This window comes from Perca flavescens, chromosome 7 (assembly GCF_004354835.1).
Source record: "Perca flavescens isolate YP-PL-M2 chromosome 7, PFLA_1.0, whole genome shotgun sequence".
Lineage (NCBI taxonomy): Eukaryota > Metazoa > Chordata > Actinopteri > Perciformes > Percidae > Perca > Perca flavescens.
In genome coordinates this window covers 17956985-17969081 of record NC_041337.1, presented here as the reverse complement: position 1 = coordinate 17969081, position 12097 = coordinate 17956985, and the positions used below count along the sequence as shown (strand labels likewise).

The window sequence follows — 12097 nt, the reverse complement described above, 5'->3', positions numbered from 1 at the left end:
TTTCCTTCATACAGATACCCACTGTAGGTAAAAGAGAGGATTTGTTTTGCAGCCTGCACATAATTGTCTCAAGTGTAACTAGTGTAATGGGAAAATTGCATTTAAGCACAATTCCTTATATTTTTATGTTTAATTCGTACTTTACTTCTCTCACAAATGCTGAAAGAGTTTATCTCATTTCCCACATGCAGATTTTGATTCTAACTTTGTGAGACACCCAGTCTGGAACATTATGTGAGCACTGTTAGCCTGAACTGATAAAGGTACAAGGTCACCCTAAAACTATCTCTAGTTTTCCCATGCCAGTTAAGATGTAACGGGGGGGGTGAAAGTCATACAGGGAGGAGGAGGTGAGATGACTCCAAGATGTCTCTTGTATTTCTCTGATTGTCTTCATGTGTATCAGATTGCCTGTCAAAATTGTAGCGTCATACTAAGCCCAGTGCGTGTGTGTTGTCACTCTGAAGATGCATAAAAGCCTGGTGTTTCTGTTCACTCATTTGAGAAACTGACTCCACACTGGGCTGCGGCCTTTTGTGAAATCATGTTGCTCCATATTTGCAAATATATATATGTTTTTAATAAAATACAAAAACCCCAACTTGGTTTTAGTCTCAGTCTGTCTTATTTGTTTCAATTTACTAAACTTTGAAAACTCTTCCCCCTGCTGCAAAGGAAACTTCCACTACACTAGTCAAGTGTCTCTGCAGACAAATCTGGTTGTCTCTTATTATGCAGCACTGTTTATGCTAAAATGGGAGCAATCCGGAGCATATATTCCTTTAATCCTTCATTTTATCATTCCTAATTCTTTTTCTTTTAAGGTCACTCTTGTGCTCGGTAGGCTATATGCTGATTAGCTTGATGTGCCTTTGTTTTCCTTCCACATGCTTAATTTAGTTGCCGACTGAGATAAAGACAGATGGAATACAATGAAGGAAACAGCATGATGAAAAATGTAAATAGCAGTAGATTTCCTTTCTGTATATAGGGAATGCATATGTCATATATGGATATATTCATGAATTGCTGTCCTTATCAACTGGACTGACTGCAAATTAACTGCAGAAACAAGATGAAATAAAGGATTTAAATGATTTACATTTACTGTCGAATTATCTTGAAAATCCTTGCTGTATTTTATTTAATGTAAGTATAGTTTAAGTATACATCTTCAAATATGAGAATGTCACCTTGTTAAACACAGCTCTTAAACACAACTCACAGCTATTCCATACCATGAATAAATCTAAGTCTTCAAGATAATATTGAAGACTCTTGCTGTGCTGTGTTGTATTTGGCTGTATGTAAAGGTACAGAATGTAGGCCAAACTCGTTAACCAATTCAGCTCATTACACATTGACAGGCTGAAGCCCCCCAGTGGTGTCCTTTGCTCATACATTCACCTAAAGGCTAACCACTCTCTCACTCCACCATCCATTATCCCTACATCTGATGTATTTATTTTTTTACACTGAAGTTAGCATTCTTTAAAAACAATATACATCTTTTTTAAATTTCCCTTTTTTCCTTTGTGTTCAACAAAAACTAAATGATCCAACAAAATGACTATGAACTATGCCATACACACAGTCCTCTGGCTGTTTAACTATCCAAAGCAAGGAGGAGATAATCCATATGAACAGAAAGGAAACCTGCTGTAATAGAGGAGTTATAAGGGGCTTCCACCACTGGGACAGAAGTGATGAAAAAAGGGCTTCCCTGCGCTCTCTCTCTCTCTCTCTCTCACACACACACACACACACACACACACACACGTTTCCCCTATGGAACCTGGTGTGCTATAAAGAAAGCTCAGGTTGACAGGCCATTAATTAGACTGTATATTAGGTTATAAATCAGCTCATACTCCAACAATCTTATATTCATAGCATGTAAGGCAATCACTTGGTCAATTGGGTATTGCCTCTTTCAACATACAAAGACAAGTGTACTTGTGTCCATCAAAATGACAGGCCACAGGCGAGAAACTGGTCAGGAAACATATTGGTAATATTTTAATTTTATTATTTTCTCCTGGACACTTTAAATCATTAAATAAAAGTTGCCTACAATATAAAAGCGCAAGTCAGGACAAAAGCAGGGAACAACATTACATACATTGTAAGATGGAATAACCGACCGATGTGTGATATAGTTGGAATATTGGCTGTCTGGCTGGCTTAAAGAGAACTTAAACCAGGCTTCTGTTTAATACATAGCTAATCAAACAGTACCATATTGACCATTGGATCAATACCCATCAGTTATCTGGCTATTGTCCTTAGCCGACATACCGGAAGCAACTGAGGTGGCCTAGAGGGAGCATTATACTCCTGCTAATATATGTCTGAGAGGATAATCACAACACCGACTGTGCATTACTTTGGTGCTTAGCACTGGTGGAGAGGCACAGATGGAGAGAAATGAACACAAGAGAAAATGTGTGGTAAATGAAATATGAGAGGGGCAAATAACATGGAGGGCAAACCAAATCAAACTCAAGCAGCAGCAATAGGAGTGGAAGGAAAAGACAACGAGAGGGGAGACAAACCTTTCCAGCTGCGAGGCAAAGTGTTAGACTCTAAGAAATGCCACTGATATAGACAATGTTTGTACTAGTCCCACTCTACGTTGAACCAGGAGTCAAGGGCGTTTTTTTTCCCCCTTCCTGGTTCTATAAATAGACCACTTTGCTTTCTCAGTAAAACACAGGGAGCATAAGATTCACTTAAGGAGAGAAGCGGGACACAATACTATTGAGGAGTTCAGGGTTGATTCAAATATTCCTTCTGTAATGGACATGAGAGCAGCAGCTCCAGTGATGCTTTCATCAATTTATATGGTATATATGGAACTTTTTGGTTTTCTTTCTCAAGGCTTTATTTTGCTATAAGAGCAGCAACGAAGAATTGGATATGTTACAAACTGTATGCTTCAGTGACTTTGCTATGTTTTCACACAGGACCTACAGTAAGTTGTTGGATTTGATGTAAACATTCACCAATTCAGAGTTCGAGTAATAATTTTCTGCTCGATTTTCTGTGCATTCTGGACATACAAAGTATATTGCTATGGTGAAAACCATAATAGATAAACTCATAATATATAATTATGAGAAAAACCTTTCTGAATCCACTATAAGAATTGCAAATCTATTTGTCTTTTTGCCTAATCTTCACAAAAGGTCCTTTACATCAAATGAAAAAGACAACAGTAGCTTGATGTTATCATAAATACGTTATTTTTGATACTATCATGAAGACCATTATTATTCATTATAGGTTTATCATTTACAATTATTTTGAATGATGAAAGTATCTATCAATATTCTCTTTGAATCAGTTTATATTCACTGGAAGTCCTCATCAAGGGCATGGCAAGTGTTCAGATCCATATTTCCTTTGTATGTAATGGACAATTTGCTTGACTTTTTCCTTAAAATGGTAGAAAAAAACGACTTTTTACAGATGGCTGAATAGAGACCACAAAAGCTAAAGAAAGCTAGTGAAGAAGCTGAGGGTTATCTAAATTCCATACACATTCAGTATTTATGAAATTGAAATTGGAAATTGAAGAAGGTCAGGGAAATAGAGTTACAGTAGAGGAGGTGGTTGTTTGGGGGTAAATATGTTTTAACAGTACAGTTTACAGTACAGACAGAATCTATTTTACCAAGGCCTGCATGTGCATTTTAGTCAAACCTCAGCCCCTGCACAGTATGAGGCTCAAAGGTGAGCCAACAATAACATTCAAATAGAAAAACATAGTGAAAAAAACAAACAACAGTTATTTATACAGTGTCTGATGACACAAATAAGTTAAAGTTCTCATAGAAATGATATTTCCTTTTTGATTTCTTAATATACTTCCATTCTTAGTCCCTGAAACATATCAAACCTAAGAGATAATTTACCTACTATACAACTTTAGTTTCTTGGATTAATTCAGCAAGCATACACTTTGATTCCCTGCTACAGGAATCTTTACATGGCAGAAGCTTGTTTTGAAGCTGAAGCTTTAGGCATTTTAAGACATCATTGAAAGCAGCTGTAACTCCTAAATACATTGTTTACATGGCTACTGTACGTGTGTTCACCACCAGCGGTGGATTTAAATCCATTCACTTTGTGGCCTTGAAGTTTGATAGAACCACAGGAGTCCATCCTGGCGGCAGACGTGGCCATCACAGGCAGTGTGTGTACACCAGCTGTATGTGTTCAATTGTCCGGCATGTGTGTATGTGTGTGTCAAGTGTCCTCTTTCCTGTAGAGGACAGCAAGGATGTGTTTTCCTTGGTTCAGATGATCCTGATGTGTCTGTTTCTCCAAGAGTGTTTTTGTCTTGACAGAGTGTCACTTCAGTAGGGTGCTTGGTAACAAGAGTGGAAACGACAGAAGTCCAGACGAAGCTTTCATGCCACATAAATTCACATACAATAGGTGTTCCGGTAAACAAGAACAGTTGAGAAAAATACAGTTTAAACAGCAAAAGAGGGTGTGGGCAGTGTTTATCTTACTTCCATTATTGTATTTTCCTTCCCAACCTTTCCTCTCTTTCCTTCTATTTCCTTTAACCCCCAGTAATTGGCAGATACTGCAGCTTATCTCATAAGTCAACACATGCTCACAGATCTCATCTCTACAGTAATGAGTGTGGCAGGACATTCCTTTCGGTTGTCTTTGTTTATTAACTATATGCATGTGCTGAACATATACACAGGCTGTAAACACAGTGCTAGGATGGAATAGAATATACAGAGCACCATAGTAGCCTGGAGTCAAGAAGAGCAGTGTTTTAGATAACTGCTACCACGTTGTCTCTGAGCTTCACACTCAGCTTGTGTGCATCTAAAAGCTCTCTATTTCTCACAATCTCTTTGTCTCTCTGTCTGTTTCTCTCTCATTTACACACACACACACACACACACACACACACACACACACACACACACACACACACACACACACACACAACACTACACACTGAGTGTGATGGACCTATATATCAGAGCATTATGATAAACTTGACTGGGCAGAAAAAGTCTGAGCGACTGACTGTCTGTGCATCTACTGGGCTGGCAGCATATAGTAGCTGTTGTTGTGCTTTCACTATGAGACACGGTTCTGGGTTGTGACTGCAATTGACGATAAAGAAGAAGCAAGCGGGACATTAGTTAATGTCGGAACTGTTGATCATATGTTTAGCTATCCCTATTCTGAATTCAGTGTGGATTTGGACTCTCCTCTCAAACCTTCCCCGCGTCCTCTCATGAATAAAACTGCTGTTACTTTTTTACTTACATTCGTGGACACACAGCACTCTCTGGGTAAATACTTCACATGGATTTGCGACTCAACAATATTTCAGATAGTAATGGCAAGAAGACGCATATGCAAAGCATGACACACACTTCTAAGGCAAGATAATTTTCTTTCATACAGTATATTGCACATAGCGGCAGTAGAGATATAGGAATATATTGATGTCAATTTGCTTTTTAAGTATTATTCATACTAATTCATGCTACAATGAATACTATAAAGGACATGCAGCACTACAATAGCAGAATAGCATCTGTTTAATAAAAAGCTTATGAAGGACACATATGTCCTGCATTATGTGGGCAAAATGAGCCAATGGAATGATTGTTTAAACTGCATGAGAGAAAAACAAATACTGAGAACCAAATGAATCTCTTTTATAACCCAAGATACGTTATAGGTGGCAGCACATTTGTCTTGGGTGATCTAATAATTGCGCTAGTAACACTTTTAACTTGTTCCAGAGGCAAGCAAAGTTTACTAATTTTGATAAATTGTTAAATATGGGAGATATATGGGAAAGAGGGCATGACAGACTGAAATGATTTATCACTTTGATTAGGTATGAGCAATCAATAAATACATTGTACCTGTATTGCAAATACACTTCTGCATAAGCAAGCTTACAGTAGACTTACAGTAAACACTGAGACTGCCTCTTGCCACTCATCCAGCAAGGTTGAATAATACAAAGCAGGCAGTGCTAGCATGACAAAAGATGGACCTTGAAGGTGTCATAGATTCATTTTACTTGATCACTGAGCTCTTTCTTTGATTGTGGGCCTTTAGAGAAAACTGTCATTTAAAGTTAATACCATAAAAAGACTTCTACATAAAACTAGTTAACTCTGCTGCCATTAACTTAGTTGCAATTAGCTTCTGACAAAAACAACAAACTAAAATCTCACCCTAGTTTGCTCCTTAATCTCATTTGATTGGAATGCTATGAAGTCAAGAATCAATTTATAACACTTCTTACTGTACGTCTGTTACAGTAGACCAGGGCAGCTGAAGAGACACTTAAAGGTAAAGTCAAGAGGATGGAAAAATAGGCACTCACTCAGAACGCTGCAGAGAAAATATTCACTATCTTTCTACATCACGTATCTTAACCATAAAAAATTTAGGTGAGAGGCACCCATTCATCATATTACTAAAAAAGCATACATTACAACACATCAAATGAACACACATCAATAAATAAACATTCACTCTGTTTAGCGAGACATTTCTTCTGTCCACCTGCTAGCCTGCATTGGCTAAAAACAAAAAGTCTTGGCGATGGTGTACATACTGTAAATCCACTTGAGCTTCATTGAAGAAAAATGGCAGGAAAAAGAGGTGTGCTATGTGGTCCAGAATTACAGCACTGTCATCTACTGTATTTGTTGGTCTCTACCGAAGCCACTAGCTAGAACTAGACAACATCTAGTGAGGACCCGGGAAGGAATGCAAGTGCACTCAGGCTTTTGTCTCTGACAGGGAAAGCAACAAATGACCATTTGGCCAGAGAGCATATTAGTATCACTCTCTCTCGCTCTTAGTTGTGCACTTCAGTTTTCCCCTGACAGAACAACTGTGGTCTTGGTGATTTTGTTTTTCTCTGAGTCAGGAACTTGGCAGTTAGAGCAGCAGATTAAAGTTGCTCATGATGCTGATAATGTGACCTGTTTTTAATCACAATAAGTTAAGTTACATTTAATAATAAATGTTAGGCTGATCTAAATTGTTATCGTGCATCTTCTCCCAGCGGCAGTTTGAGCAAGAAGGTAGAAACTAGTGGTCCCTTTATGCTGTTAATATTAGTTATTACTGGTTAGGCTACTATTTGGCTACTGTTGCGAGCAGGATGACTACAGTCACATAGATGAGACAAAAAAAAAAAAACTCCATGCAGACACTGACAATGTCCTAAATAAGACGGGTGGCAATTCTATGATATGCGCTGATAGCTTCATAGGATGTGCTTGAACATGAGGTCCTCTCAACTGATCTTTTCTCCAAGGTAATTCCACTCATCTGCTCTCGACTCTCATACTGGGTGCCATACGTTGGTCAATACATGGAGTCACACCTTCATCCTCCCATTACAGACCCCGGCTGAAGTTAACCATCTACAGTAGCTTACATTATACATCTGTACGCATCTTAGTGATGTTGACATAGTTAGTGTTGGTCAGGGTGCAGTTTCCTGTTTTCATGCCCTCTGGTCTGAAGTCCTCAGTGCTGTGGTTCACAGCCTCCTGGATCTCCACATAGTCAGATTTACTGAGAGTGGACCCACTGCCGCTCCGACCGCTCTTCTTCAGATCGTCAGCTGAGCTCACTTTAGGCACACTTGGGACATTCAGATATTGTGCCTGTTCCTCGCCCTCCGTCTCTCGGTGGTAGAAGTAGTTGAAGTTTGACACAATGACAGGCACAGGCAGGGCAATAGTCAGCACACCGGCAATGGCGCAGAGAGACCCCACAATCTTTCCTCCAATGGTTGTTGGGACCATGTCTCCATAGCCCACGGTGGTCATGGAAACCACGGCCCACCAAAAGGCCTCCGGGATGCTGCTGAACTGGGACTGTGGCTCGTCTGCTTCTGCAAAGTAGACAGCACTGGAGAAGAGGATCACCCCGATGAACAGGAAGAAGATGAGGAGGCCCAGCTCACGCATACTAGCCTTCAGAGTCTGGCCCAAGATCTGGAGCCCCTTGGAGTGACGTGAGAGTTTAAAGATACGAAACACCCTGACTAGACGAATAACACGGAGAATAGCCAAAGACATAGCCTGCTGGCCTGCCTGGCCGTCCTCTGGCCTCTCTGCTAGCTCTGTTCCCAGGGTGATGAAGTAGGGGATGATTGCCACAATATCAATGATGTTCATGATGTTGCCAAAAAATCCTGCTTTACTGGGACAGGCAAAGAACCTAACTAGGAACTCAAAAGAAAACCAGATGATACAGAGGGTCTCCACGATGAAGAAAGGGTCTTTAAAATACGCCGAGCTGTCATAGGTAGAGGTGGCGTTGGACATTGACTGGAATGGAAAATTATACATCTCCTCATCATCATTTCGGAAAACTGGCAACGTCTCCAGACAGAAGCTGACAATAGAGATAAGAATCACCATGACAGAGATGATGGCGATGATGCGCGCAGGACCTGAGCTTTCTGGATACTCAAACAGCAACCATACTTGTCTCTGAAACTCATTCTCTGGCAGAGGCCGCTCCTCTTCCTTTATGAAACCTTCATCCTCCCTAAAGATTTCCATAGCCTCCTCACCCAATTCATAAAACCGGATCTCCTCAGAAAAAATGTCCAGGGTCACATTAACAGGCCGGCGCAGCCTCCCTCCTGATTGGTAATAATACAGAATAGCATCAAAACTTGGTCGATTTCGATCAAAAAAGTACTCATTCCGGAGAGGATCAAAATACCTCATCCTTTTCTTGGGATCCCCCAGCAGCGTCTCTGGAAACTGGGAGAGGGTCTTGAGCTGTGTCTCAAAGCGCAAGCCTGATATGTTGATGACGACCCTCTCGCAGCACTCATGGTCCAGCTCTGGGTCGTACTGGTCCTGAGGCTGACCTGGATGTGCTGCGGATTCATCCGCAGGGTCGCTGGTAGCAACCGTCATGCTGGAGGAAGATGGGACCTGCAGGTTTCAGACAGGGTGGGGCCACGATGGGCCACAAGGAGATAAAGGCTCCACACACTTGTGGGTTCAGGCAGATCTGCCTGCGAAGGGCTACAGGACAGAACAGAAAGCAGAGAAAGACTGCAATATTAATGTGATAACCATGTGTTTCGAATGCTATGCAGTGAGAAAACTCATGCTTTTCAATCGATTTATTAATTTAGATTTGGAGCATGCATATTCAAAAACTTGTATCTACTGGTATATATTTCTGAACCATTCATTTGTAAAGTGTAACATCTTTCCCCAACTAAAATATGAATTCCCAGAAATGCTATGTTATTTCAAGGCCTTCCTACAAACAGGCAAGAGAAGGGCAGTTGAAAATAACAAGCAGGGGGTGGAGGCAGAACCATTTGAGCACATTGGCTCCATCGTGTCTATGTGTATTAGGTTATGACTTCTCCCTCATATGAGTACACTGCAGGATCAATATGCCAGCCAGTAATACTGTATCAGCTCTCACAGGGTGCAATTACAACCAACAAATCTGATTATATGCTGAGTGCTCCATACAATCTTTGAGATGAATTTCCTCTCTCTGTATGTGTAAGGTGACCAATTCCCTCCCACAGCTGAGAAAAACTCAAGTCTCTGATCAAAGTAATAGTTTATCATTAAAATGTATTTAAGCATATTTGTCATAGCCAATAGTTGACATAGCCCACTGCATTACTGCAGAGCTGTTTAAACAGTTTACAATATTACTAACTGCAAAGGCCACTGCATAAAAGTCATGTATTTATGTAGCCTACAGTAGGCCTATTAGATACTGACCACACTATCTTAATTCAAAGACACAACCACAGATGTGTAATTTGGTAGTTAAAGCAACAACGTCTGAATAAAAATCAAAACGTCCTACCTATGTGCACTAGTGCTTGTAAGGCTTGTATACAGTGTATCCTCTGGTGGTAATGCGTAACGGGCCCAGCGTGTTCAGTGTTCAGTCAAAAGTCAGCTCCCACGGTCAAAGCAGCTCCTCTCTGCCAGCCATCTATCACCCAAAGCTCCGGCTCTTCAGCGGCGCGGGAGTGGAGGTGTATGTGAGAGAGGGGACAAGGCGTGAGAATGCAGGAGTTACCTCCCTCGCCTTAGTGACCAGCAGATACATGCTTTGATGCAACTACAGTAGGCTACAGGTTGAGTATGGTGGTGGTTGTGGTGGGGGGGGGGGCTTAGTTGTGGTGAGAATAAAGTGAGCACATCTTAAAATGCTTGGCATCAGCAAAATATGACACCCCCCTTCATAACAATAAGCCGCCGCTTGCAACAGCAGCAAAGGTAATCCTCTAGCCCGATATTTGCAGACTTGGGGAAGGGAGGTTGCGGGAGGCGCTGCTGTCGGTGTTTCTACTCGGTGGCACCCCTGCTTCGGCAGATTCATCTTAAGCGATATCACCTGTTTGATCTCCAAACAGGTCCTTACGCATTAAGGTTTTTGCATATCTGTTCTCGTAAACATGTTATTCTATTAATTTATCTCCGCGTTAACCCCACCATCTTTTCTCTGATTGGGGATACCCATTATGAATACACCAATGATGCACATTAGTAACCATTTTTTTTTTCATAGATTTGAGACAAAGGCAAAGCAGCCAAGTTCATGCACTGGGATGTTTAAACATGAAATGACAGTGCTGCAGTTGATTGGCAAGCGCGTGTTAGTTTGGATTGGCAGGTGCCAACATGCTCAAACCATTTGCAGCCCTTCTGTGTGGATCATGGACAGCCACAAGAGCCCATGCACTAAACAATGCAGCATAGCGTTATCCGTCGGACTACAGCATCATTTTAGAATATGGCATGCCGGAATTCACCCTGGTTCTTGGTGCGCAGACGCATGTATTTTTTATCCAGTTTGTCTCCTCTTAAAAGGTGTCTTGGGGTTAGTCCATTCCTTCATATCTTTCCTTCATCCCTTATTTGACTTTTCTGTCCAGCGAAGGTGTCATCTCATCACGACAAACTGTTTTTGAGCTGACGGCTCTTCCCACGTCTCTCATATTTCACCATAATTCACCATAGTTGAGATGCGTGGGCTGCAGTCTGGCATCGCAGCGCATACTAAGCTCCTTGTGCGCCTCGCCCCATCCCTCTGCGCTCCCCCTTCCCGACAATCCCGCTCCCTCACTGCTCCACATTAAAGGAGAAGCATCGCCCACCACAGGGTGGAAACGGTTTTCACCAAAAACATGCGCGTCTCAGGAGAGAACAAATCATAAAACAACATGTAAAGGCAGAAACTGACAATAAGATGAGGTTCTAGATTTTGCTGAAATGTTTTTGACATTGCTTACTTCATGTCTCTGATGTATCTACAATTTACTTGACAACATACATAACATGCCCACATAGCAAATCTGATCTGGCACAAAGATAGAAAGAAAATGAAAAGAAATAATGCAAACAATAGAAGTTTTCTTTAATGACTGTCAGAAAAAAAAAATGTTTTAAAATCAAATATCACAATATTCTTGACCAAATACCTCAATGTCGATATTGTATGGTTGACTATTGGTGCTTTAACAAAATGTTATTTACACAATGAGATTTTTGATAAATAATCACCAGAAATGATGTAATGACTTAGTGGGTAAAAGCAAATAATAGAACAGTTACAACAGTCTGGTAAGTTCAGAAAATCACATCACTTTACAGTAATGCAGCCTTTAAAACCAGGAAAAGACAACACTTACCATATTATGATATTACAATATCCAAAATTTAAGACGATATCTAGTCTCATATCACGATATCGATATAACATCGATATATTGCCCAGCCCTAGGGACAGTGCATATTAATGGACATCAGTACAAGTACACTTGTACAATGTAATACAATGTAAATATGCTAAAAGTTAGCACCATAGCTAATTTTCATCTATTGTCCCTAGGCAGATACATAAAAAGAAAAACATAAAAACAGTAACAAGCATGCAATACCCTCATAGTTTGAGAGGCAAGACAAACGCTAACAACAACAGTCAAGACAAAATACAACAGAACATGTGATTGTCACTCATAGTGAAATGTGTGAGGCAGTTAAAAGTGAGTGCAGTTTTGGTTTTCTAAAAG

At 40.5% G+C, this 12097-nt stretch overlaps 1 protein-coding gene across 2 annotated transcripts; it reads right to left on the bottom strand.

Annotated features, from left to right (window-relative positions):
* Window positions 1–6043: 6043 nt before the first annotated feature.
* kcna2b (potassium voltage-gated channel, shaker-related subfamily, member 2b) lies at window positions 6044–11064 on the bottom strand. Of its 2 annotated transcripts, XM_028582289.1 has the most exons (3): window positions 10838–11064; window positions 9883–10035; window positions 6044–9068 (listed from the first exon to the last, which is right to left on the bottom strand). In XM_028582289.1, exon 3 carries the CDS (start codon window positions 8955–8957, stop codon window positions 7455–7457), a length of 1503 nt encoding a protein of 500 aa, XP_028438090.1. In that variant the 5' UTR covers window positions 8958–9068; window positions 9883–10035; window positions 10838–11064; the 3' UTR covers window positions 6044–7454. The 2 variants fall into 2 exon arrangements, with proteins under 2 accessions (XP_028438090.1, XP_028438089.1); XM_028582288.1 differs by having other exon boundaries at window positions 9883–11064.
* Window positions 11065–12097: the final 1033 nt, after the last annotated feature.

Coding starts and splice junctions, on each gene's coding strand:
- kcna2b (XM_028582288.1), bottom strand. CDS start 8,957: ATGACGGTTGCTACCAGCGACCCTGCGGATGAATCCGCAGCACATCCA.